The sequence below is a fragment of the Dipodomys merriami genome, unplaced genomic scaffold (assembly GCF_024711535.1).
Source record: "Dipodomys merriami isolate MVZ:Mamm:240054 unplaced genomic scaffold, mDipMer1.0.p SCAF_11, whole genome shotgun sequence".
Lineage (NCBI taxonomy): Eukaryota > Metazoa > Chordata > Mammalia > Rodentia > Heteromyidae > Dipodomys > Dipodomys merriami.
In genome coordinates this window covers 968,975-991,814 of record NW_027202382.1, presented here as the reverse complement: position 1 = coordinate 991,814, position 22,840 = coordinate 968,975, and the positions used below count along the sequence as shown (strand labels likewise).

Here is a 22,840-nt window from a genome sequence, read left to right as displayed (position 1 = left end):
AGTTTAACTCATGTCATATGAAACAGAGTTACCCTAAAGGACTTCAGTATCTAGCAAACTACTATGTCCTTTGTATTTATCTTGGTTAGACCATAATTGGCTACTTAACCTTTATCTTAAAATGTTTTAATTGGTTCGATGTGAATGATACAGTGGTAATCTGTGATGCTGAGTCTTTTTGGTAGTACTTTTGTCATTTTATTGTTGAAAACATGACTATATATCCAGGTGCTTATGGATTATGCCTGTAATCCTAGCTACTCAGGAGCCTGAGATCTGAGATTTGCAGTTCAATGCCAGCCAGAGGTGCAGTCCAAAAAGCAGAGCTTTGGCTCAAGTGGTAGCACTTGAGCAAAAAGAAGCTCAGGCTCTGAGTTCAAGCCTCAGGACTGGCAACAAAAACAAACAAAAATCCCAAACATGATATATTCTATTGCAATTCATTTCTCAAAGTCTGCATTCAGCTTTTCACATTTTTCAGTCACCCTTGTCTTTTCAGTATTACTAATTTAAGGGAAGAAACAAAAGAACCCATTTGAATTGTTCCATATTTGTGCCTCTTACAAAGTAAAAACAACTTAAGTGGATATGTATTCTTTTATTAAAGTGAACTGCTTTCTTCTAATTGTCATCCTCCAAAATAAAATAGTAGCTTTTTCGTCATTTCTTAAGAGTAGATTCTTTCCTCTTATTAGAAACACTAGTTCATCTGATTCTTGACCACAATGGAGAACCAAATTGGCAAAACCTATGGCTCAGTTCAAGTTTTTCTTTTGTTATTTGTTTTTGAAATATGTATGGAGCAATATGAATGTATGTAGCAATATGCATGTAGCACAAGCTGGTCTTGAACTCAACTGTGTAGGCCAAGTTGGCCTCAAACTTTGAGTCCACCTTCCTCTGTCTCTTTAGTCCTGGCACTACAGGCTAGAGCTGCCACCTCACTGGTCCGGATTATGTTAAAGGGTTTTTTATTTAAATGCTGAAGTTAATGTCTATCCCTAAGTCATTTGCTTCTAATGCTTATAGCATGTGTGGAGTTGGCCATACCATAGATGATCAAGCTGTTTGTTGATTTTTCTCTTAAATTTTTGCTTTTCTGGCTTTACTCTTCCCTCTTACAGAGTGAGATTTTGGGGAGATCTGGATTCTATGCCATTTGTTTTAATTCTATGCTTTTTGTTTTAATTGTCAAAGGCCTACTAGGTGTAAGAGGGACAAGTGAATGGAATGTGCCACTTGCTGCTGCTGCTTCCCCTATTGAAGACTCTTCAGTCACAGACAGCCTTTCTATTATCTTCCTGAAAAGTTTTTTGGGGTGGTCCTAAGCTCTGGTTTACTAATCAGGTGCTTCACAACTTGCACCAGCCATATCCCAGCCCAACAGACAGCCTTTCTGGGCTGATCCTGATTTGTGCAGGCCTCAACACAACATCCCAGAAAGCCTTCTGAAAGCTGAATAATTAGGAACTGAAGTTAGACTAATTGAATGAGATGGGTTTTGTTTTTTTGTTGTTTGAAGTTTCCCCAATTGATAGTTGGGTTTTTCTTCTATTCTCTCCAACTTTCTTCCCTTGGGTCCCTTACTGTGTGATGTGCTGGGTTCTGGGGTGTCTTTTGTGGACTGGCAAGCGAAGAGGGTATAGTAACATTTACTGACATCCTGTGTATCTATTGAGTGCTTAGTTAGCTATTTCACAAATATCTTCTCATTCAATCTTACCCCTGCACAGTAAATACAGCTGCTGATGAGCTGTACAAGGTACTGCATCTGGGACTTAAACAGTTACCTGTGAGTAATGGTAATTTAAATGATCGAAGTTGAGTCTTAAGGACAGTTAATCTGGATATAAATAGATATACTTGAGATTTCAGTTAAGGTCAGTTTTCAAACTTGACAATGTCTATGCCAATAAGCAACAATTGTTTTGTTTTGTTTTTTTAAAGAATGAAATGGGAAACAAAGAGGAGGCAACAATGCTTGATAAGAAATGTTTGTTTTGTTTTTTCAAGTATGATTAAAATCACCTAAATATTTCTTTCTTAAATATAAAACTTATATAGGATTCAGATAAAAAAACTTCCTTTTTGTTTTCTTCATTGACAAAATCTTGTTAAAACAAAAATGATAGGAAACCAGTTGAATTCTCTCAAATGGTAGGAAATTTTCTACTAAAATTATACTGTTAGTTGAGAATGTGTCCTTATTTTACCTATCAATTTTATCAAATACGGAAGAAAACTGAAAGTGATAGGCCTCAGATTTTTTTTTTTTCTGTCAGTCATGGGGCTTGAATTCTGGGCCTGAGCCCTGTCCCTCAGCTCTTTAGCTCAAGGTTGGCACTCTACCACTAGAGCTACAGTGCCACTTCCGGTTTTCTGGTGGTTTATTGGAGATAAGAGTTTCACAGACTTTCCTGCCTGGGCTGGCTTTGAACCGTGATTCTTGGATCTCAACCTCCTGAGTAGCTAGGATTACAGGTGTGAGCCACCAGTGCCCAGCTTCAGTTTTGTTTTGTTTTGTTTTTTTAAAGAATGAAATGGGAAACAAAGAGGAGGCAACAATGCTTGATAAGAAATGTACTCGTTATCTTGCCCATGTAATTGTAACTCCTCTGTACGGTATTCTCACAATACCAAAAAAAAAAAAAAAAAAAAAAAAAGAATGAAATGGAATTCCTCTGCCCCTTGTCTCATGCGGGAAGTAATAAGTATTATATGTAAAGTCCTTTGTACACACTGGAATAAAGATGCTATATAATTTTAGCATTCTTCATGGTCTATTAGGCTCCTCAGGGTGTCACCAAATACAATATTTTTTTACCTTTTATTCCATAAAAACAATTTTTTGTTGTGTTTCTGACTGTGAAAAGGTCTTGTATTTGTACCTGCAGAGGTTGCTATTGTCACATAGCCCTGTTCTTTAGTAGCTCAGCCAGGAAAATTGAGGGAGGATATAATTGTGGACCTCTATTAAACAGCTCCTAGCTCCTGGGAAGAGGACATTTTACCTGCTTATATCCCATTGCAAATCATCTGATTACATCAGCCTATTGAGTAGCAGAATCATATACTGGTCTTTTTCTCGTGTGTGTGTGTGTGTGTGTGTGTGTGTGTGTGTGTGTGTGTGTGTGTGTGTGTGTGTGTGTGTGTGTGTGTGTGTGTGTGTGTGTGTGTGTGTGTGTGTGTGTGTGTGTGTGTGTGTGTGTGTGTGTGTGTGTGTGTTGCCTGCCGTGGGCCCTTTTTTGCTCCTCTCAAGGCTAATGCTCTACCCCTTGAGCTACAGTTTCAGTTTCAACTTTTTTGGTGCTTAATTTAAGGAGATAAAAGTCTCACAGACTTACTTACCCAGGCTGGCTTTGAATCTTTATCCTCAGATCTCAGCCTTCTAAGTATCTAAGATTGTAGCATGAGCCACTGGCACCTGGCTTTCCTTTTCCCTTTGCTGTCTTCTTGTCCTGATCCTGAGCTCACTGTTTTGGAATAACCCCAGAGAGGGAGGTGTATTCTCAGATCCTGTCTCCATTCCACTCACTTCTTTTGTACTTGTCATGTTCCAGTTTGTACAACTCTGTTTCATGTATGGCTCCTGTAAGAATAATTGTATTTTTGTCTATTCTTAAAATGTATAAGTATTTTATGACCACTAATTATTTTCTGATCAGAGAGCAGGGCATTTATTCTTTAGCTTTAGATTCTGACTAGTTGGCTTTTCACAGTTTTAGCTTGTGGATCCATGGTAGAGAATATTTTAGTTGTGGAATGTTGTTTCTATTCAAATGGTATGACAAGCAGGGCGCAGTGGCTCATGCCTATAACTATTCAGGAGGCTGAGAGCTGAGGATTATGGTTCAAAGCCATTCTGAGTAGAAAAGTCCTGTGAGACTCATATCTCCAAATAGCCACTCAAAAACCAGAAGTGATGTTTTGGTCCAAAGTGGTAGAGGGCTAGCTTTTGAGCATAAAGAGGCTCAGCAACCAGGACCTGAGTTCGAGCCCTACAACTGACCAAAAAAGAAAAGAAAAGAAAAGAAACCCCAAAACACAAATGGTATGACAAATTAAGATGTAAGTTAGATATATTCCAGTCACTTAGCTCACTTACTCTTTTTTTTTTTTGTATTTATTTGGCAGTAGTGGACATCATGAGTGTCTTCATTTTTTTCAGTGTTGTGTGGTCTATTTCTTATCTGCACTTTTTCACAAGAGCTCCTGGCTAGCTTGTTGTTCAGTCCATTATACTTAATGGCCTTCCTGAATTCTTTGTTTTTATCAGAGTGTCTCTTCCTCTTGTTGCTAGGTATTGTGTAGCCTCTGAAATTAGTCTGAAGTTCTCTTAGTACTTCCCTCTGGCTTAGGATATGACAGTTCTTATGCCCAGCTATATTCCTGAGTCTCCTTATAGCATATCCTTCAACTCCACTCTCCATTCTTTCTTCTTTCTGTTTTTCAAAGGCAGTTTTACATATTCATTATTCTCGAAGTTCTTCAGATCATTTTCCTTGTCCCTTCAACATTACTACATGAGAAATCACTGAAACACATATAGTATATGGTATACTTCAGAACTGATCCGGGCATGTGGCCAGCTCAACTGAAGAGAAATTAGTTTGTTTATTTGGACTATAACTTTCAGAATGTCTACTAGGCAGAACCCTATTTGAATGTTTAATATGTAAAAAGTAAAATTAAATTTCTGATGGACACCAATTATACAAGAAGTATCCCTGGCTTTCTAAGCCCCCTTTTTGGGTAATGTTATTCCTCTTTTCAAGCTATCATTTTTATGCCTCTGTGTTCTTCCTTTGTTCTCTGCCTTCTACCCACTTACCACACCCATTCGCTTCTGGTATTCGAGCTATAGCTCCTTTTTGCAATTTGGGGCTTTTTCAGTCTTTTCAGAGGTCTAGTGCTTAACTGTTTTTATCTGTGATCTTGGTAAACAGAACAAGTGTGTGTGTGTGTGGTGTTTGCGCGCACGTGCGTGTGTACTCAAGTGCATGTGAATAGGAAGCTTGCCACATTTCCTCCCTATCCCATAGAAAATGTGTTTTCTGGAAGCCCTTTTGACACTGAAGTGAATGCCCGCTAGCCCGCCCTTGCTGAATTCTCCTGAGAGGAGAAAGAGAGAGAGGCCTTTATTCTCGTTGTCATATCTTTTGTTTCTGCTGATTATACACAAAGTAAGTTGTAAATAGCTCTCTCACACACCATGATTCCTCTGAGGTATATACAGGAGAGGAGATAGGCACTCAGCTTCAGCTCACCCTGGGGATTCCTCAGGGTCCCTTGCAAGGCTTGTCTGCTTCCTGTTATACCACTAGCAGGATGAAATCTGTCAGTTCTAGACAGTTATCATCCCATCATGAAACCTGTGGCATAATGTTTAGAAACATTAGCTAATCAGTTCACCATTTTTTTCTTTAACTGAAGTATTTATGTCTCTAAAAGCAAAACATACAATGATGCAAAAAGAATAAAAATGACAAGGCCACACAATCATAAATCACTCAACATTTTGTGAAAACCATTAGCTTTGTCTTTGAATATAGCATTGAAACAGACAGTGATTGCCATTTTGAAGGTAGGTGGATAAAGTAGAATCCTCCCAATCAGCTTAAAATCTTTATTTCATACACTGGTAAGATTTGCAACCATATTTTACTATCTTAATTTTTTTAGTGAAGTAATTTTAAGGAAGTAGACAGTTTATGTCTTTTTTTTTTTTGCCAGTTCTGGGGCTTGAACTCAGGGCCTGGGCACTGTCCCTGTGCTTTTTTTGCTCAAGGCCATCATTCTACCACTTGAGCCACCGTGCCACTTCTGGCTTTTTCTGTTTATGTGGCACTGTGGAATCAAACCATCAAATGAATGCTTGGCAAGCATCCTACCACTAAGCCACATTTCCAGCCCTCAGTCAATTTTTTTAACTGCTTATAAGTAGCTAGCTAACTTATTGAGATTTTTAAATCAAAAGGCAGAATAAGATGTACAAAATCACAACTAATTTGAATTTCAACTTTTATGTCCTAGATATGGCTTGCTTTTTAAATAATCATTTGACAGAATTGAAAACACTGATTCTAGTGTTTGTGCTGGGGGTGTTGGATAGTGTTAGACTATAATTTATTAGTGAGCTATGCAGATTGTGTTGATTCTCAAGTTGCTCATCTATAAAATATGAATATATTTTCATGAATCCTTGCTTATTGTTTTTTTCTGCTTAGAAATTCTGAGATTCTAAGCTTGAAAGTGCCACCCACTTCCGTACTAGTTTCTTTTTGTGATTAGAATTGTTGTAACAAACTGGTAGCTTGCCACTGTTTTCCTCTCCAATGTACTCACAGACCTTTTAGTTTTCCCTCAGAAACTGTATTATTTCTAAGTGTCTGAAGTTGTAATTGAATGTAATTGTAGTTGTTTAACTTTCTCTTTTCCTCTTGAGAGTGTTTACAAAGTGCATTTTGTGACTACAAGGATAAAAGGAGCTAGGAACATAGTATTTATGACATAGTCAAATAATATTAAGGTAAGTAGGAATTTGTTTTGTGTACACAAAATGAGGTATTGTTTATGTACAATTTGCCATATGTACATTCCAGCTCATGGGATCTGCTTTAGTTAGTTAAATACTCACACTTGCTGAAATTGTATAAAAAGCTTCATTTCAATATGGAATATTCTAAGAATGGTTCCCTTTTCCTTTATCACCCCTTATAGGAATTACTGTTACAGAGCTCATTAGTGGCCCTCTATATGTCAATTGAGAAATAGATTCAATGTTATCTACATGTGTGATACAAGACATTTGTAATATCTCTTGTTATTCCTCAATGTAGCTAATTTTCATTTATATTGTTTGTACAGTACTAAACTAAATCTCAAATAATAGGTTTTGCTTTCTCTGTTTTTTGTTTTTGTTTTTGTTTTTGTTTTTTGCTGGTCGTGGGGCTTGAACTCTGGGCCTGGGCACTAAACCTCAGCTCTTCAAGATAAAGGCTAGCACTCTACCAGTTGAGCCACAGCACCACTTCTGTCTTTTTCAGCTTATGTGGTGCTGAGGAATCAAACCCAGAGCCTCATGCATGCAAGGCAAGCTCTCTACGACTGAGCCACCTTCCCAGCCTTCTCTGGTTTTAAAAATACTTTTCACATGTAATATCAACAAATGTCTTTAGAGTTGTATGCCACTAAATATAGTTAGAATTAAAAAAAAATAGTTTCTTAGACTGGGTGCCAGTGCCTTATGCCTATAATCCTAGCTGCTCAGGAGGCTGAGATCTGAACCAATGCCATTTAAAACCACCCTGAGCAGGAAAGTCCTTGAGGCTCTCTTAGCTCCTATAAGGAAAAAAGGAAAGAAGCCAGAAGTGGAACTGTGCCTCAAGTGGTAAAGTGCCAGCCTTGAGAGAAAAAGCCAAAAGATAGAGCCCAGATACTGAGTTCAAGCACTAGTACCAGCACCAAAGTAAAAATGAAATAAAATTACTTTATTGCTCTCAATCTTTCTTTTCTATCTCATTTCTTAAATTTGAATATTGGCTTTATAACTTAATAGCGTGTAAGTCTGAGCTGCTTATCTATTCTATTCTAAGCCTTAGGTATTGCACAAGAAATGGGAATATTTTAAGACCATGAGGGGAAAAAGATGGGTTAAATCTGTATATAAGATGCCTACACGCTTACTGTCACATGGAACTTTATTGATGAAATTCATAGGGAAAGAGCGGTTATTAACTAGAAGGTCTGATGATATATTCTACCTATGTCACCTTGAGGGTGTAGGCTGGATAGAAGAATGGGAGATTTAAAGAGCAGTCTATGATCTGAAAATGTTTGGGAAGGTGACTGAGTACCTTTTTGCAGTTAGTGATATTCACTAGTGTCCAGCTTAATTTACTGAAAATTGTTTAAATATTGGATAGTGAATTTTGAGTCAAAAGAAAGAGCAAAACATTTAATGCAGTAGATTTGGGTAAAAATTCAGCTGAACAAAGGGAATTGATTAATACAGATGATCTTAACTGGAATAAAAAAAAATCAAAACACCAAAGGAATGCTTTGGTAAGGAAAGAGATATAGGTAGGATGTCACATAGTTGATGGATTGAGATTTAGGAGCATCTAGGGAGACGATATGATTGGCAGGATAGTATGTGTTTGCAAATAAGGAATAACAATTAGAGAAATTAATTTATTAACTGATTTATTCATGTTGCTATAGACTGAATCCAGAGCCTTCCACATGCGATCCAAGCACTCCCTACAGATCTACATCTACAGCCTCCTAATGAAAACTTTGAAAAGTTTAAATAGATTTAAATAAATATAGGTAACTTATACTTTTTATGTTGATAAGGTATCCTTCTAGAAAAAGATCTTTCAGTAGACTTCTAGTGTAGTAGAATTTTAGTTATAGAGAAATGGCCACTAAATTATAACTTTTGTTTTTACTATCCAAACATGTATACAAAACATAAAAACTTTATACTTTAAGCATAGTAAGCATGGGGAACTGGTGGATTTATTTAGTGGCAGAACACATGCCTATATCTAGCATGTGTCAGGCCCTAGGTTTGGTCTCTGGCACCAAAAACAAAAACAAGCACAGGGAAAAAACACAAAGAAACAAAAACCATGTATATAAATAAATAAATATTGATAAATAAGAGCCTGCTTATACTATCCTACATATATCAATAACAAGAAAAATTAATTTCAACAGTTATTTTAAGGGATGAAAAGATCTTTAGCTATCAAAAAATTCAGTTTGTGTAATTCTCATCTAAGGCATTTGAACAACAGAGGGAAAAGGATGTGTCATCAATATCCACTAAGGATTGTGTATTGTAAACGAGGTGTGGTTTTTACACTCGTAATTCCAAAACTAGGAGGAGGAGGATCACAAGTTTGATGCCCACTGGGCTACGTAGTGAGTTTCTGCCTCCAAAGAGAAAGGTGAGCATAGGAGAGGAGAGGGAGAGTATTACATTCCAGTTGTTTTCTCTTACTTTATTTCTGTCCTTTATAACTTTCTTTGTAGAGATTTAATGCATATTTTGTGCTGCATGATATGAATGTAATACTGAAGTAAAGATCACATAGATCTTTTCTTGCACTTTTTATTATAATTAATAAATTAGGTTGTATGATATCCATAATGTATTTGTTGACAGACCAAGAGTCAAATACATGTCAGGTTATCAGACCTGTTTCAGACCTATAGTCTGGGATGTCCCTGCTTCCTACCTGGTTCAAGTATGACTGCGTACAGTTCTCAGTGGCCTCCATACCCAGCGTCTAACCCAGCCATATTCCCTCAGGTACCACTGGCATGTGCTGGCAGAGTGCTGGGTGCAGACTTTTGCCCAAACCTGGAGGAGCCAGACCAGAGGCTGGAAGTCCAGGTTGGAGTCTTACTGTTTTATCAGCTGGGGGGTGGTATGGCAGAAACAGTGGTCCTAGAAGTACATATTGGTGTTATTGTACTATCAGGACAAGGCAACCATTAAGACAGGTGTAAAGAAAAACAAATATACCACATATGCAGCTAAACTCCCTTTTTAGTATATGTAGTCTGTACCTAAAGGTCATTCATGGCTTATTAATTCTGAAGATATATTCTATATGGGAAAAATGAAGATTTGCTGTCTAGGTTTACAGAAGTTGCCATGACACTTGGCAAATAAATCAACCTAACTTACCCTTCATTTTCTCATCTGTATAATGGAGATTTATCACAAAAGGTGGCATGAGGATTAAATGAACTAACATATCTAATAGCATGGGGGCTGGGACATAAAAAGCATTCAATAGCTATTAGCCCTCGCATCTCTTCCAATTGTCATGGTTATGTACTGAGCACTGTGCTAGGCACGTGGGCAGTATGACAGTTAGCCATGTTTCTCACATTATGATCTTTCAAACCAGTAAAAATGCAGCTGTTCAGTAGGCACTTCATAAGAAAACTAGTGCCTAATGAGACGTTTTTTGTTTTATTGTTTTTGTTTTGTTTTTTTCAGTGCATTGGGAGATTTGTGCAGAATACTTTCTCCCCGAAAATGTTGACTTGCGTTTCAGAAAGAGGCTCGTATGTTGCAAATTGGAAATATAACATGACCATAGTTGGAGGCATGTCTCCTCTTCTGTGTAATCTTTAATTTTTGAGGAATGTATATGCCATTGCAAAGATAACAGGCTGAACATTCATCTTCAACATAAAATGATTAAACTCATTTTTTTCTAGCTCCTCCATTTGGCATCATTTTTAAAATTTTTAGGCATATGGGTTGAGCACAGTGAACTCAATCTTAAAACATTTTATTGATTTAGGTATGCCACATGAGAAGAGAGAGAACAGTTTTAAAATTGACTTCTTCACTGTGTGAATGAGGGTGGAAGGTGGTTGCAGGGGGAGATTTCAGTTTTATGGTACTGAAGGGTGCATCATCTTTTGCACACCTGCTCTTGGCCTAGGGAAGACCACCTGAGCTCTACTGTGTCCCAAGCTGGTACTGTCTGGGTGGTGTATGGCTATGATACAATAGAAAAGCAGGTGTGACACATATGACACATGATCATGTATTTCCTGGTTCTAGAAAGCTAACAGCTTGTGTGTGACACGTAAATACAGGGTGATTGAGGAGTTTTCCTGGGGAGGAGCCTGATCCTTGACCTCTTTAGGAAGGCGAGTAATGTTCTTCAAACACATCACCTGGAATGGTTTGCTATGGGTGATTGTTGGATAATCTGGTTTTTTGAACTTGAGTCTTGGTGTAAAGAGAATGGATTTTACAGATGTGAGTATGTGTGAGATAAAACTGAAAAAGAAAAAAAATACTGAAAAAGATCTAATGAGCACATTTCCTGGAATAAAGGAGAAAGATACAAGTTTTAAGTAGGATTCTGGTTGTATATAACTAGATAGTGTAGATAACAAATCATCATGGGCCTTGTAAAGAAGAGCAAGGTAATGAAAATGGTATAAATATATTATTGGGTTTCTCCTTTTTTTTCACCTTTCAGGGCCTGGGGCTTGAACTCTGGGCCTGTACAATGTCCTTGAGCTCCTTTTGCTCAAGGTTAGCACTCTAACACTTGAGCTACAGTGCCACTTTTGGCCTTTGCTATGATGAATTGGAGATAAGAGCCTAATGGATTTTGCTGCCCTGGCTGCTTGGAATTGGATCTTCAGATCTCAGCCTCCTGAGTAGCTAGGATTACAGGTGTGAGCCACAGGTGCCTAGCTTTGGGTTTCTCCTTTAGTAAATCTATTTTGGTAGACTGAGGGTAAAGATTCAGTCAGTTAAAAAAAATCCTCAACTATGGTGAATAGGTGAATCAACTAGAACCCATTGCAATCTTTTCTTCCTATTTTCCCTATTCTTCCCTAAACATGTTTCCATTTAAAAACTTGTAGTACATACCTATTTTATCAGTCCTAGTAAACTTAAAACTTTATATTCTTTACTATCAGTTCCAAAAGTCTTTTTTAGCTTGATCTCTTATTATTCTTGCCTCGTGTGTGTGTGTGTGTGTGTGTGTGTGTGTGTGCGCGCGCGCGCGCGCGCGCGTGTGTGTGTGTGTGCGTGTGTGTGTGTGTGTGTGTGTGTGTCCACATGAGGAAACAAACCCATTTCTTATTTCTTAATCTAACTCTACACTCCAGGAAACTCACTGTAAAGTTATCTACTTTTCTTACTTAGATGTCAGACTTCTCTCCAGGGCCAGACATTGTTACCACTAGTGGATTTACTGTTTGGCCTCTTGATTCTGAGAATAACCTCCTATACTACTCAATTTAGGAGCAATGATCTTATTTATATCTACTTCCTTACCAAGCATTTTCATTCAGACATACCCTCCTAGATGTATGGTTCAGTTTAATACTTCAGTTTACATGAGTTCTTATTACTGGTGAAGTCTTTTCCTGCTCTTTCCTTCTTCTTTTGAAATCTTTGCCTCTTTATCCCTATAAAATTTCAATTAATGAGTAGCTTTGTGATCTAATAATCCCAAGGTTACCAACACTGTACTCAGTATATACTTTTGGTTTTGAATTACTGTCATCCTCATGTCTGTGATTGGCTTGATTTTTGCAAGGGTATCTCCTGTGTTTTTGGATTAATATGTTTCATTTTTGAACAGGTATAATCAAGATTTCAAGTCACCATCTAGTTTTGTCCATTTTCCTCAGTGGCTTTTGAAGTAGATATGCAACTGGGTGCCCCCTAGCTTTGGAGGTTAACTGATGTATATTAGCACTGAATTGTGCTCTTACACAATTACCTTTTAGGAAATGGTTATTCTAGTTTGGACTTCCCTTAATTGCTGATAAATATTTTATTTTTAATCAAAGAAAAGTTAATTTGCTTAATCTAACTGTGCCTCACCATGTATTAAGTTGTTAGGATTGCACGGTTCTATCCTTGCTTGGGAATTCAAGATGTGTGTGAGGTTTGACTTGGTGTGTGTGTGTGTGTGTGTGTGTGTGTGTATGTGTGTGTGTGTGTGTATGCATGCATACACACACACATATATATATATATATATATATATATATTACCACTGAAGTGCTTAGAAAATTAGAGTAAATAATGAACCAATATTTCAATACCAGATTAGACCCCATTTACTGTGATGTTTCATAAACCACAGACTCCTTTCTTCTGTGAATGCATGAAGGATCACTTTTTTTTCCAGACATACCGGGGTGCAAGTGTAAATTTCCATAAAATTTAAATGAGGTGCTTCCTGTAATTAATGAACAATTGTGGCTGCTCTCTGGTCTGCATTGTAATTAACCGTGATCAGGCTTGTTTAGTGATGACACTGTTCCTGTAATAATTTGACAAGCTACTGTGAATTTGCCAGGTTATTAAACAACCTGCAGCATTCACTTATGGAATCGCAGGGATGAGCTCCATGGCTGCTGCTGCTAGTTAAATGCAGCATAAGGTTGAACTGAAAGCTACCCCTTGAAGTCTATCGATCACCACAAGCAGATTTAAATTCCTGTGTTTTAAAGAAGTTAATTAATTTTGTATGGGGTGTCTTGAAAACTTTTTATTACATGATAAACCTACTGGGGCAAAGCTGATCATTTTTATGAACTCATAATAAAGCCAGCAAATTCTCTATATTGTTAACACCAGTTTGGAATAAACAGAATCAGAGGTTTCCCTTACCACCTTATTAAAAGGGTAAAATTATTTATTTATGTTTAAACCTGTTCCCTCCCCCACATTCATTCACAATGTCCCCACAAATGTTAGTTTTTTTCTGTCTTTCTCTTCTTATCTTTTTTGTTGTTAGAAATAACAGATGACCTGTGCTAAACAGAGTCATATTGCAGGTAGAGTGCTCTAAGTGGATGGTAGCCTTATGTCCTTGGTCACTAGTGTACCCTCCCCCCCTGCACCCCCTCCCCGTAGCCCTTTCAGGTTAAGAACTGTTCAAAACATTACTGTCTAGTTACTGTGGTGTCTTTCATTCAGATTCTGTTTATTGACTAAACCACAAGGATTCCTGCCCAAAGTACCAGGCGGTCTATGCTTGACTGATTTTGATTTTCTAACATCAGCCCTGGGGTTTATTTGAAAAATGTACATACACTGCAGCTTTAGCAAGTCAAGTGACTGCATGCTTTTGACCATGGAGTAGAGTATATCTGAGGATCATTAAATTTTGGGGGGGTGGGGTAGAGTGGAGAATAAATGTAGTAGTCATTGTACTATTGCAGACACACTGAAAGAGAGGGAGAGAGAGAGAGAGAGAGAGAGAGAGAGAGAGAGAGAGAGAGAGAGAGAGAGAGAGAGAGAGAGAGAGAGAGAGAGAGAGAGAGTCTGTGTGTGTGACACATGGTTTTTGTCTTTTCATCTTCTCCAAGAGCCAGAAAGTTTCCTGCCGTTCTCTTTCCAGCTATTGACAAATGATTGCCAGATGTGAGATCTTTGCAGTGTTCTTTCCCTCAGCAAACCTGCAGCGAAGGGATATTTGATTCTCCCTTGCCCATTTCATCTCCTTTCCACATCTGCCAGAGACACACAAGCAATACATCCCTACATGAGAGTTTAAAGTTTATTCAGCTCCCTTTCCCCCTCCAATAAAGTGTTTGGAGACAACAGAATGAGGTCCATATGATGCTCTCCCAACTTCACTATATGAAATTAGTTGTTTATTTTACTTATCTACCTCTGAGTAATTGAACGAATCCATGTTAGTTTCGGTCTATGGAAAATTTGATGTAAGTCTAGGAGTGCTAAGACTTTCCTATCGTCTTTCTGCAATCATGCCACCAGCACAATTTCCTCCAAGCCCCTCAGTTCTGATAAAACTTGACTGCCATTCCATAGGACTTACTAGTTAAGTTATTTTGATACAGACCTATCAAAATATTAAGTATGGAGGGTTTGGTAGAATTCAGTAATTATTTAGGATCTTAAAAAGCCATCTGGCTGGGGAGGGGAGCTACATCTTCTTTGGTTGGAATATTCTACCCTGCATTTGTATCTCTTGTCAAAGCTGATATGTATGAGGCCCTAGTTTTACTCATAAGTGAATTGTAAAAGAGAAAGTACACTGAGTTTTGGAGGCATGTGAAATTAGCCTGGGTAGGCCACAGACATAATTACTAACATGCACAGAAGCCTTTTGCATCTGCTTAGAATCTATTGATACTGATTTTTTCATCTCAGTTTGAAAATATTTTTCAAAGTGCCCTTATAGCTCATGTTCATACTATAGGGTGGGCTGACACAGGTGGCCTTTCTGTTTTCCTATTACACTTTTTGGCAAACGAAAAGGCCCCTTATTCCCTGAATAAGATCAACTTAAAAAAATAAAAAATAATCCATAAAATGTCTGCCACATGTTCTCTAGCTTTATGGAAATGTTTTCCAAATTAAAGTCATAGTATTGAATTCTAAAAGTGCTAGTGTATTTATTTCGCCTATCTTTTAGTTACCTGTGATTAAGTGTATTTGTATTTTATGTGAATTTTAGATGAGATTTTTAATGGCTTATTTTTGGAGCTTTAACACAGAAAAAAAATTGTTATTAAAGACAGAAAGGAAAATAGCTCTGCCCATATCAGAATCAGAGCAGGAAGCTCTTTCATATGATTTTAAAAGAAAATTAATGAATTAACAGTAAGGGAGAGAGAAGAAAAGAACAACAGAAACCTTGGTATCCTCTGAAAAGAATAAGTTTTCCTAAGCTTAAGTAAATGGGATAAACCTATTTGCCGCAAGTTGCTGAAATGTCTGTGCTATTCAAAGTGTCTTTTGAATATCATAGAGATAATCATGGTTAAAATGAAAACGTTCAGTCTTAAAAAGATGGAGGGGGTTAAATAATTGCAGTATCTATTGCTTCAAAATAAACTGTTCCAAAGCTCCAAAGGTCTCTATGGAAAAGTTTATATTATTATTGTTCTTCACATTCCCTTATGACTGATGCCACTCTAGACTCTCAGTGGATGCCAGTGGTTGGGAAGGTGGAAGCAAGAGCTCTTTCAGAAAACAACAAGGTTAGGAACTCCTGTGGCAGGAGCCAAGTTCTTCCGAGTTTAGATCACTTCACAGAATTTGCCCTCGCTAATGCATTTGCTAGTTTCTCATGCCTTCCTGCTTTTTCCTCAGCATTGTTACTCTGGGAGGCAGAGAGGTGCTAAGCAATGGAAGTGTCATCCAGCTTGTGCACCTAGGGAATGTCCTTCAGAGGACGACTTGTCACCAGCCGTCAAAGAAGAGAGTGGCTTTGTGGTCTCTGAACATCTGGCAATGCTGCACAGGAAGCTGAGGGGGTGTCATTAATTGTGATGAAATAATTTAAACCATCAGGAATAAATGAGGCTGTTAAGCTAAGTTCAGATTCCATTTGCCATGCACATGTGTCTAGCAGCCTGTGTGCAGTTAAAAAAAATTGAATTATATTAGCTCATGAGTAGAAGTGAAACAGATACTGTAAATGAAACAAGTTGCTTTGCAGTGATGACATCGTGTTGAACCACTTCACAGAGTTGCAGTTTGTAGGATCAATATATCGGAAGTGGTATATTATTTAATGAGTTTTTATATAAAAGCAATCCTTACTGCAAGCACATAGGAAGGTTCAGTAGGTTAGGGGCACACACGCGGCAAGTAGATAGAAAAAACAAGTCACACACCTGATAAAGGTGGGGTGAGTGGGAGTTCTTTGCCTGACTGAGTAAATGCACAGCTTACACTTCTGTGTAGTCTGACTGAGTAGATCAGGTCCCTTTCTGTGCGAATAAAATGCAGGTTTTTCTCCAGTGACCAATGGGGTTGAGTCTTAGATACTTTGGGCACATTCATGTTATTTCCTTGTGAGTAAAAACAACTGTCTTGGGTGATGGATTACTCCTCAAGCAAATGAACTTAATTTGGAGGCCTAGCACAATCAGTGAATACTGATTTCAAATGTAATTTTCAAGCACGATGGAAGGAGGCAGTCTCCGTTTATTTAGAAAGGAAAGACTTTAGAGTTTGGAATGCTGGAGCAACTGAGGTTTTCTGCACTAAGTTGGGAATGGTGTATATGTTCCAAAGTATATTTCTAAAATAAAAATCATTCTTTTTACATATTCAGCAAAGTTTTCAAAGTTGACCTTGTATTTAAAAATAAACATGGAGATTTGAAAAGTAAAGTGAGATTGCTTAGGTACAGAAATAATTTCTGAGAAAAATTAGAGATCCCCTTGTCAGAAAACAGAGAACATGGCAATGGGTGGGATCACCGGTAAGCTTTGGACATGAATTATTTTGCTGCAAATACTTTATCTCCTTTTATTCCTATTGTGCCTTGGTTATCTTATTGCTTTCCCCCTTTCCTAGACATGTCTCCCTTTTTCCTTCTTTTCTTTCTCAATAGTCTCTTTTTCTTTCCTGCCATTTTTTACTTTATATTTCTTTTTGTATTTCTTCTCTTTAGAACTTGTTCTCATTTTCCACCTTTCATAGATATAAGTGATCTGCAATTCTGTTTTCATTCATAGTTGTCCTATCACTGGTTAAAAAAAAAAAGAAGTATATTCTCAGTTACTTAATTCATAAAATAATACATTTAGGTTACATTTTTACAAAAAATTCTGTGACCACTAGTGAAATTTTTTTTGAAGTGAATTACCTTCAGTAAACTTAAAAAAAAGAATGTAGAATAATCATTGAGTTATTTCTTTCTCTTACTCCTCAATAAAATTACTGTTAGTGTTAAGTCTAACAGAAATTTGGGGCTTAACGTGCTCATTATCTTCTGTTTTCTGTCATAGGAAGACATTCAAATTGAAACACTTGAGTTTCCTAGCTTCACACTTACATGAAATCTTAACAGAATAACCAGTAGTTAGGATAGTATATATGTGTGAAATAGGATATAAAAGACTTGAGAGTCTGCAGTGTTAGTTGCACTGTTGAAAGGCTTAGAGACCGTATCTGTATATATAGCACTCTGCCTAGCTCATGGTTACAATGAATGCATTGTTATTATTATATAAATATTTACTAGCTTCTGATGGCCAAGCAGATAAAAATTAGGAAAAAATTTCCAGAAAAAATCAATATTATTCACCTTAAAATGGTCAAAAAAGGCTGCTAGAATAAAGTACCCAAGATCAACAGAAAATTTGATCAAGATAACTTATGTGTTTCTTTCCTTTGTATTTTGTATACATTTGTGTTTCAGCAACAAATTATAAAATGATGGTACATTGAGCAGTTGCTTAAAGTTTTGTTTTGGAATTGTGTTAACAAATATAGAAAAATGTTTCATGAATACAAGTTTCTTTTCCTTTTAAAAAATGGTGGAGTGTGAACTGGATACCTCCACATATTTTCATGGCCTTTTCATTTTTCCACTGTTGTTATACATACCCTCCACTTAAGTAGCATTAAATTGGTGGGTTTCAGGAATATTATGGATTGAATAAACTTTAGTTGGAATAGCCTGGGAACCTAACTACATTCTGCATTATTTTTCAATTTTTCATCTGTGTTTCTTTGAGAGAATGTTATCTAGATTTCAGAGTAACAACTTAATTAACATAAGCTATTCATGTTGGAAACTGTCAGTATTGATAAATAAAATACTGAATAAGATGCTTATCTTAAGTGTTTGTTTTTTTTTAACCCATTGCCATAGCAGCTTCAGAGAAGGAAGAAAGGAAAGTTCTTAACTTGAATAAAAAATTGTGTTTCTGTAGGGGTGTGTGTACTTGTGTTGCATGGGGTTGTATAAATGCACATCTCCTAAGCAGCAGTATTTTCATAGGTTTGTTAAGAATAACTAGCGATGTTGTGTTTGAATGTTTTGTTGGAGTTAGTCATAATGAATATTGTCCACTTAGAATACAAAGTCCCTCTACTTTGCACAAAATGAAATAAACCTTTTTGAGTAGAAAGTGGGACCTCAACTTGTATGTTGTATATTTAACTTTCAGTATTTTTTACATGGTTTCAAACTTTACAAGTGAACATTACCAAATTATGGAATTTAGTATCTTTCTTTTACAGATTTGGCAATTGAGACCAGGAATTTTAAGAATCAGCCCAATTAAGTAGAAAAATGCTATGCGTTTTTAATGTGTTAGAGCCGTTAAGATATTGCTTGTTCACTTTTATTTTTCTTTAGCTTTTGGGAAACAGTACTTATTAGTGTTATAATTTTTGATCCAGGAAAATTATCAATTTATCAAGTATTCAGTGATGTAAATGAACATGAAGAATACAAGTAGAAGTGATGCCTCAGTAAAACTGGGTGGGGGGAAAATTTATGGAGGCTACATGTTTAGGTATTATAGTAGCAGTGTTAGCAGGTTCCCCTTAGAAAGTGGATCTTTTTGCATTGTGTATGAACTGTGCTGCATTGATGCTGAGAAATCGGTATTTGGTTCTGCCTTTTGTTTGATATTTATTTTTTTCTTTATATCTTAATGGTGTCAGTATAGAATGTAGGTAATGTTCAAAAGCTAAGTCTTGAATATTATAAAGTAGAAATAGTCTCATCTAAATAATCTCTGTTCCAAAAGAAAAGTGTCATTGCATACATGTGAAAAACAGGATTGCCTAAAGAGATAACAGTTTTATTTTTTAATGTTTGGTGAGTAGTAGTACAGTTTCATGTAACAAAGAATCTTAAGTCTCATTGAAATCATTGTTGTTATGTGAGCCATCTTTTAAGTGCCTTTTTGGGTATGATACTGTGTATCCTATAAAAAAGGGAGCCTATCAGATAGGGTCTCTGTACTCTAGGAGTTTATAATCAAAAGCAGATAATATGGCTGACATCTGTTATTGTAGTAAGGTCTTACAAATAAACATTGGTCATATTCATAAATAAAAAATTATGTCAAAGACCAAAATCTTTTTGCTTGCCTGATTAAATAAGTAACCAGACATTCTCATCTCCACAATGAAACTGAGGTTGTAAAATAACTAAAGTAATCCTGATGCCAGGATAATCTCCTACATTGTTTTTTTTTCTTTTTAATGTTTTTAAGATTGTTGGAATTGCTATGATGTCACTGATAGTTTCTTTTTAATGGATCCAGATTCAGAGATGTCATTTTAGCTTTCTGGCTTTAGAAAATGAGATGAATTGAGTTTTCTTCCATCTCTGGAATTTCCCCATTTAAATTCTGACAGATATGGTACTTGCTTTATAAATCAGCATCATAGGATACAGTTTAAAATTTTATTCAAGCCCTTAATTTAGTAAAAAAAAAATCATACTTAAAAATTTTAGCTACCTTTTCTGTAGCCACTAGAAACGGCATTAAAGAAAATACAGTGGTTTAAACTTGATGCTGTGATATGAGATAAATGTATGTATCTAGAAGGTTTTGAGAGGTGTTGGTAAGAAGAGGTAGCATCAGAACTTTTGGATGAACAGTTTAAGTGCAATTGGGATAAAACTATGCCAACTGGAATTAAATATGTACATGTTAACAAGGAGAAATAAATACTGCACTTGATAAAGATTTTCTTTCTGTATGTTTCAATATCAATGCAATATTTGAACAGTCACTTCAGTTTTGATGTGTGGGAGCTAATGCTAGCAACACTGAGAAGACTAAACATGAACTCAGCTCAGAGTTCAAGACATTAAAAAATGGCTATCTATATGCCAGTGTAGGTGTCTGTCTGTGTAAATTAAAGCATGTGGGTGCATAAATTAATTAGAGAACAGTCAATGATATAAATCAAACTTATTTGGTACACTGATGAAATGAGCATTGTTTATAAGATTATCTTGTTATTTAATCTCTTCTGTATAAACCTGGCTGGTTGGCATTATGAAGTAATAATACAATTAATATGATGATGGTATACTTTTTCTTGGTACAGGTCTGATCCTGCAGGGCTTTCTTGACTTGGATTTGTGTATATACAAGAGCCTAAGAACTGGAAATTTTAATTAACAAGAATCTGCCCTCCTCTTTAGTTATGAATGGGGGTTATTTTGTTTGGTTTTGTTTTTGAAATCTCAGGCTGTCCTCTGAGATTTTTTATTCTATATTGAATTAGTTATCTATTGACCCCAGAAAAAAGAATTGTGTTCAGATATAATTTTTTCAATACGTCCAAAGTTCATTATAAGAGCTCCCTGCAGTCTTCAAGCTATACTTTGTTGTGCTAGTAGATCTCAACTAAAGAATTTTACTTAAAAATAAAACCTTAGGGATTTTTTTGAATAAACAAAGGTATTTTCCTCTCATGTACAAAGGCATTTTGTTTAACTATTAATTATGCAAGTCTATGTCTAGTATATACAGGGACACGACCATTATTTATCTTTTGTATGAAGTTGAATACATAATACATAAGCAAGGACTTTAGTGCAGAGGAATTATTGGGGTTTTGTTTTTGAGTCATAACTTTTTCTTAGTGATTTTGCTTTGTCTCCTTCTCATTTCAATCTCTCTGACTCTGTGAATTTAGTTTCTTCATATCCCCAAAAGAAGACTTTGCTTTTGGGAAATTAAACATGTATGAATTATTGACCTTGCTCTCAAATTGCTTTAACTGTTGCCTGACATTCTCTTATGCTTGAGCAGAACTTGACAATGGTATCCAATACTTCAATTTATAAATTACAGGGGTAAATGTCATAAGTAGGTACATTAACCTTTATGAAAACTTCTATGAATGGAGCCTGATGACTGAAATTGGTTCTTGCTTCTACTAAATCTCATAGAGAGAATGTATTTAGGACAAGTATATCCTTTTGGATCAGCCATGGGGAGTAAGTATGAATGTGATTTTATAAAAATCGTAATTGTGATTTCATTTTTCATTGAAAATATTTTGCTTCTTTATCAGTCAACATTGATATGAAACATCTTAGTTTTACAAGTTAAACATTTAGATGATGTATCATTTTTTAAAAATTTTGGTTTCATCTTCACAGGAGTGTCACATATCTTACAGTTTCAATAGTGATTATATTTGGTGCCATAGTAACATCCTAGCTTGTTAGCAGTGTATATGTTAGTTCTGTGGTTTTGTGAATCAGAAGATTTCAGACCAATCACCCATGAATGATTTGTCCAGTTTGCTTAATGAGAGAAATAGTTGCGTAAGACAATCTTATAATATATGTACGGATACATTTTTCACTATTACACTTGGCTCTCTTCTGGATTATGCAACCTGAATTTTCAATCATTGTTAAGCTACGCAGGTATATTTACGGAGTTTGTTTCTGTTTCCTGGAAGCCTTTCAAGACAGTACTTGTCAAACAAATACTAAAGTAAGTGTTATCTGCTAACTGGAGCCCAGGTATATGGGCTAACTAACAACACAGTTTAGATTGAAGAGGTGACCAACTACTTACCCTCTCTCTCTTTTTTTTTATTGTGAAAATACCATACAGAGGGGTTACAATTACATGAGCAAGGTAATGATACATTTCTTATCAAGCATTGTTGCCTCCTCCTTTGTTTCCCCTTCCTCTCCCTTCCCATCTCCACCTCCCCTCCCCCGCCAAAGTTGTAAAGGTTGTTTTTCGACATAAGGTCTTGTACATCTCATTGTTGCAATGGGTCCACCTGTATCCCTATTTATACACTTTGTTTTTTCCCTTCTCCTCCACAAATACATCAAATACAGTGAAAACAGGGGTTATACCATGGGGGTGGGGAGGGACATACAAAGCAACAAAGAAATATCTTTTATAAATATGTTAGAAACAATAGCAAGAAAGAAAAACCATTTGCGTCCTTATCTTGGGGTTCATTTTGCCTAACATCAACTTATCTGACTGTTTCTGCATACCTACTGATGTGAGCAAGGAACTTGTGTCTCATATCTGATGGGAAGCAGGTTTCAAAGAGCTTTGAGAAAACACGGTGAGGCTATGTAGCTGGGAGTAATACATACTCAATATGTACTGGGATAGAGTCTAAATCTGTCAAATAGAAGCCTTGATGATAAAGACTGACCTGGGAATTAAGCTACACATGGTTCTCTTCAAAGTTTTGCTGATGTGTTTAACTTCTTCATAGGTGTCTCCTTGTCTTTTGGACGGGAAAAATCTAGTATCACTGGTTTCATTGATAGTCCTAGTTTCTTTGTCTTAGTTTTTTTTTTGTTGTTGTTGTTTAAATCCTGATCTTTTTTATTATGGATTACATTGCTACCTCATTTCTTTCTCTATTTTAATGCAATCAGATGTTATTTTATCTGTTCATTTTACGACTTCTTTTGGGCACTGATTTAATCTGAGTCCTATAGACAGAACAAGACAGTGAATAACTTCCATGAAAGTATGTCATTCAGGGAATATCTGAGAGGAAGTTGGAAGGACCCGGGACAGTATTGAG

General features: G+C 36.4%; 1 protein-coding gene across 4 annotated transcripts in view; it reads left to right on the top strand.

Annotated features, from left to right (window-relative positions):
* Bnc2 (basonuclin zinc finger protein 2) overlaps positions 1–22,840 on the top strand; it is a 433,182-nt gene that overhangs the window by 167,311 nt on the left and 243,031 nt on the right. For 3 of the 4 annotated variants that reach the window (XM_070007722.1, XM_070007714.1, XM_070007739.1), the window contains exon 4: positions 9,323–9,406. The exons of the other annotated variant lie outside the window; for it this stretch is intronic. In XM_070007722.1, the coding sequence (XP_069863823.1) occupies positions 9,323–9,406 (84 nt within the window). The remainder of the gene's footprint in view (positions 1–9,322; positions 9,407–22,840) is intronic. 4 annotated transcript variants of the gene reach the window in all.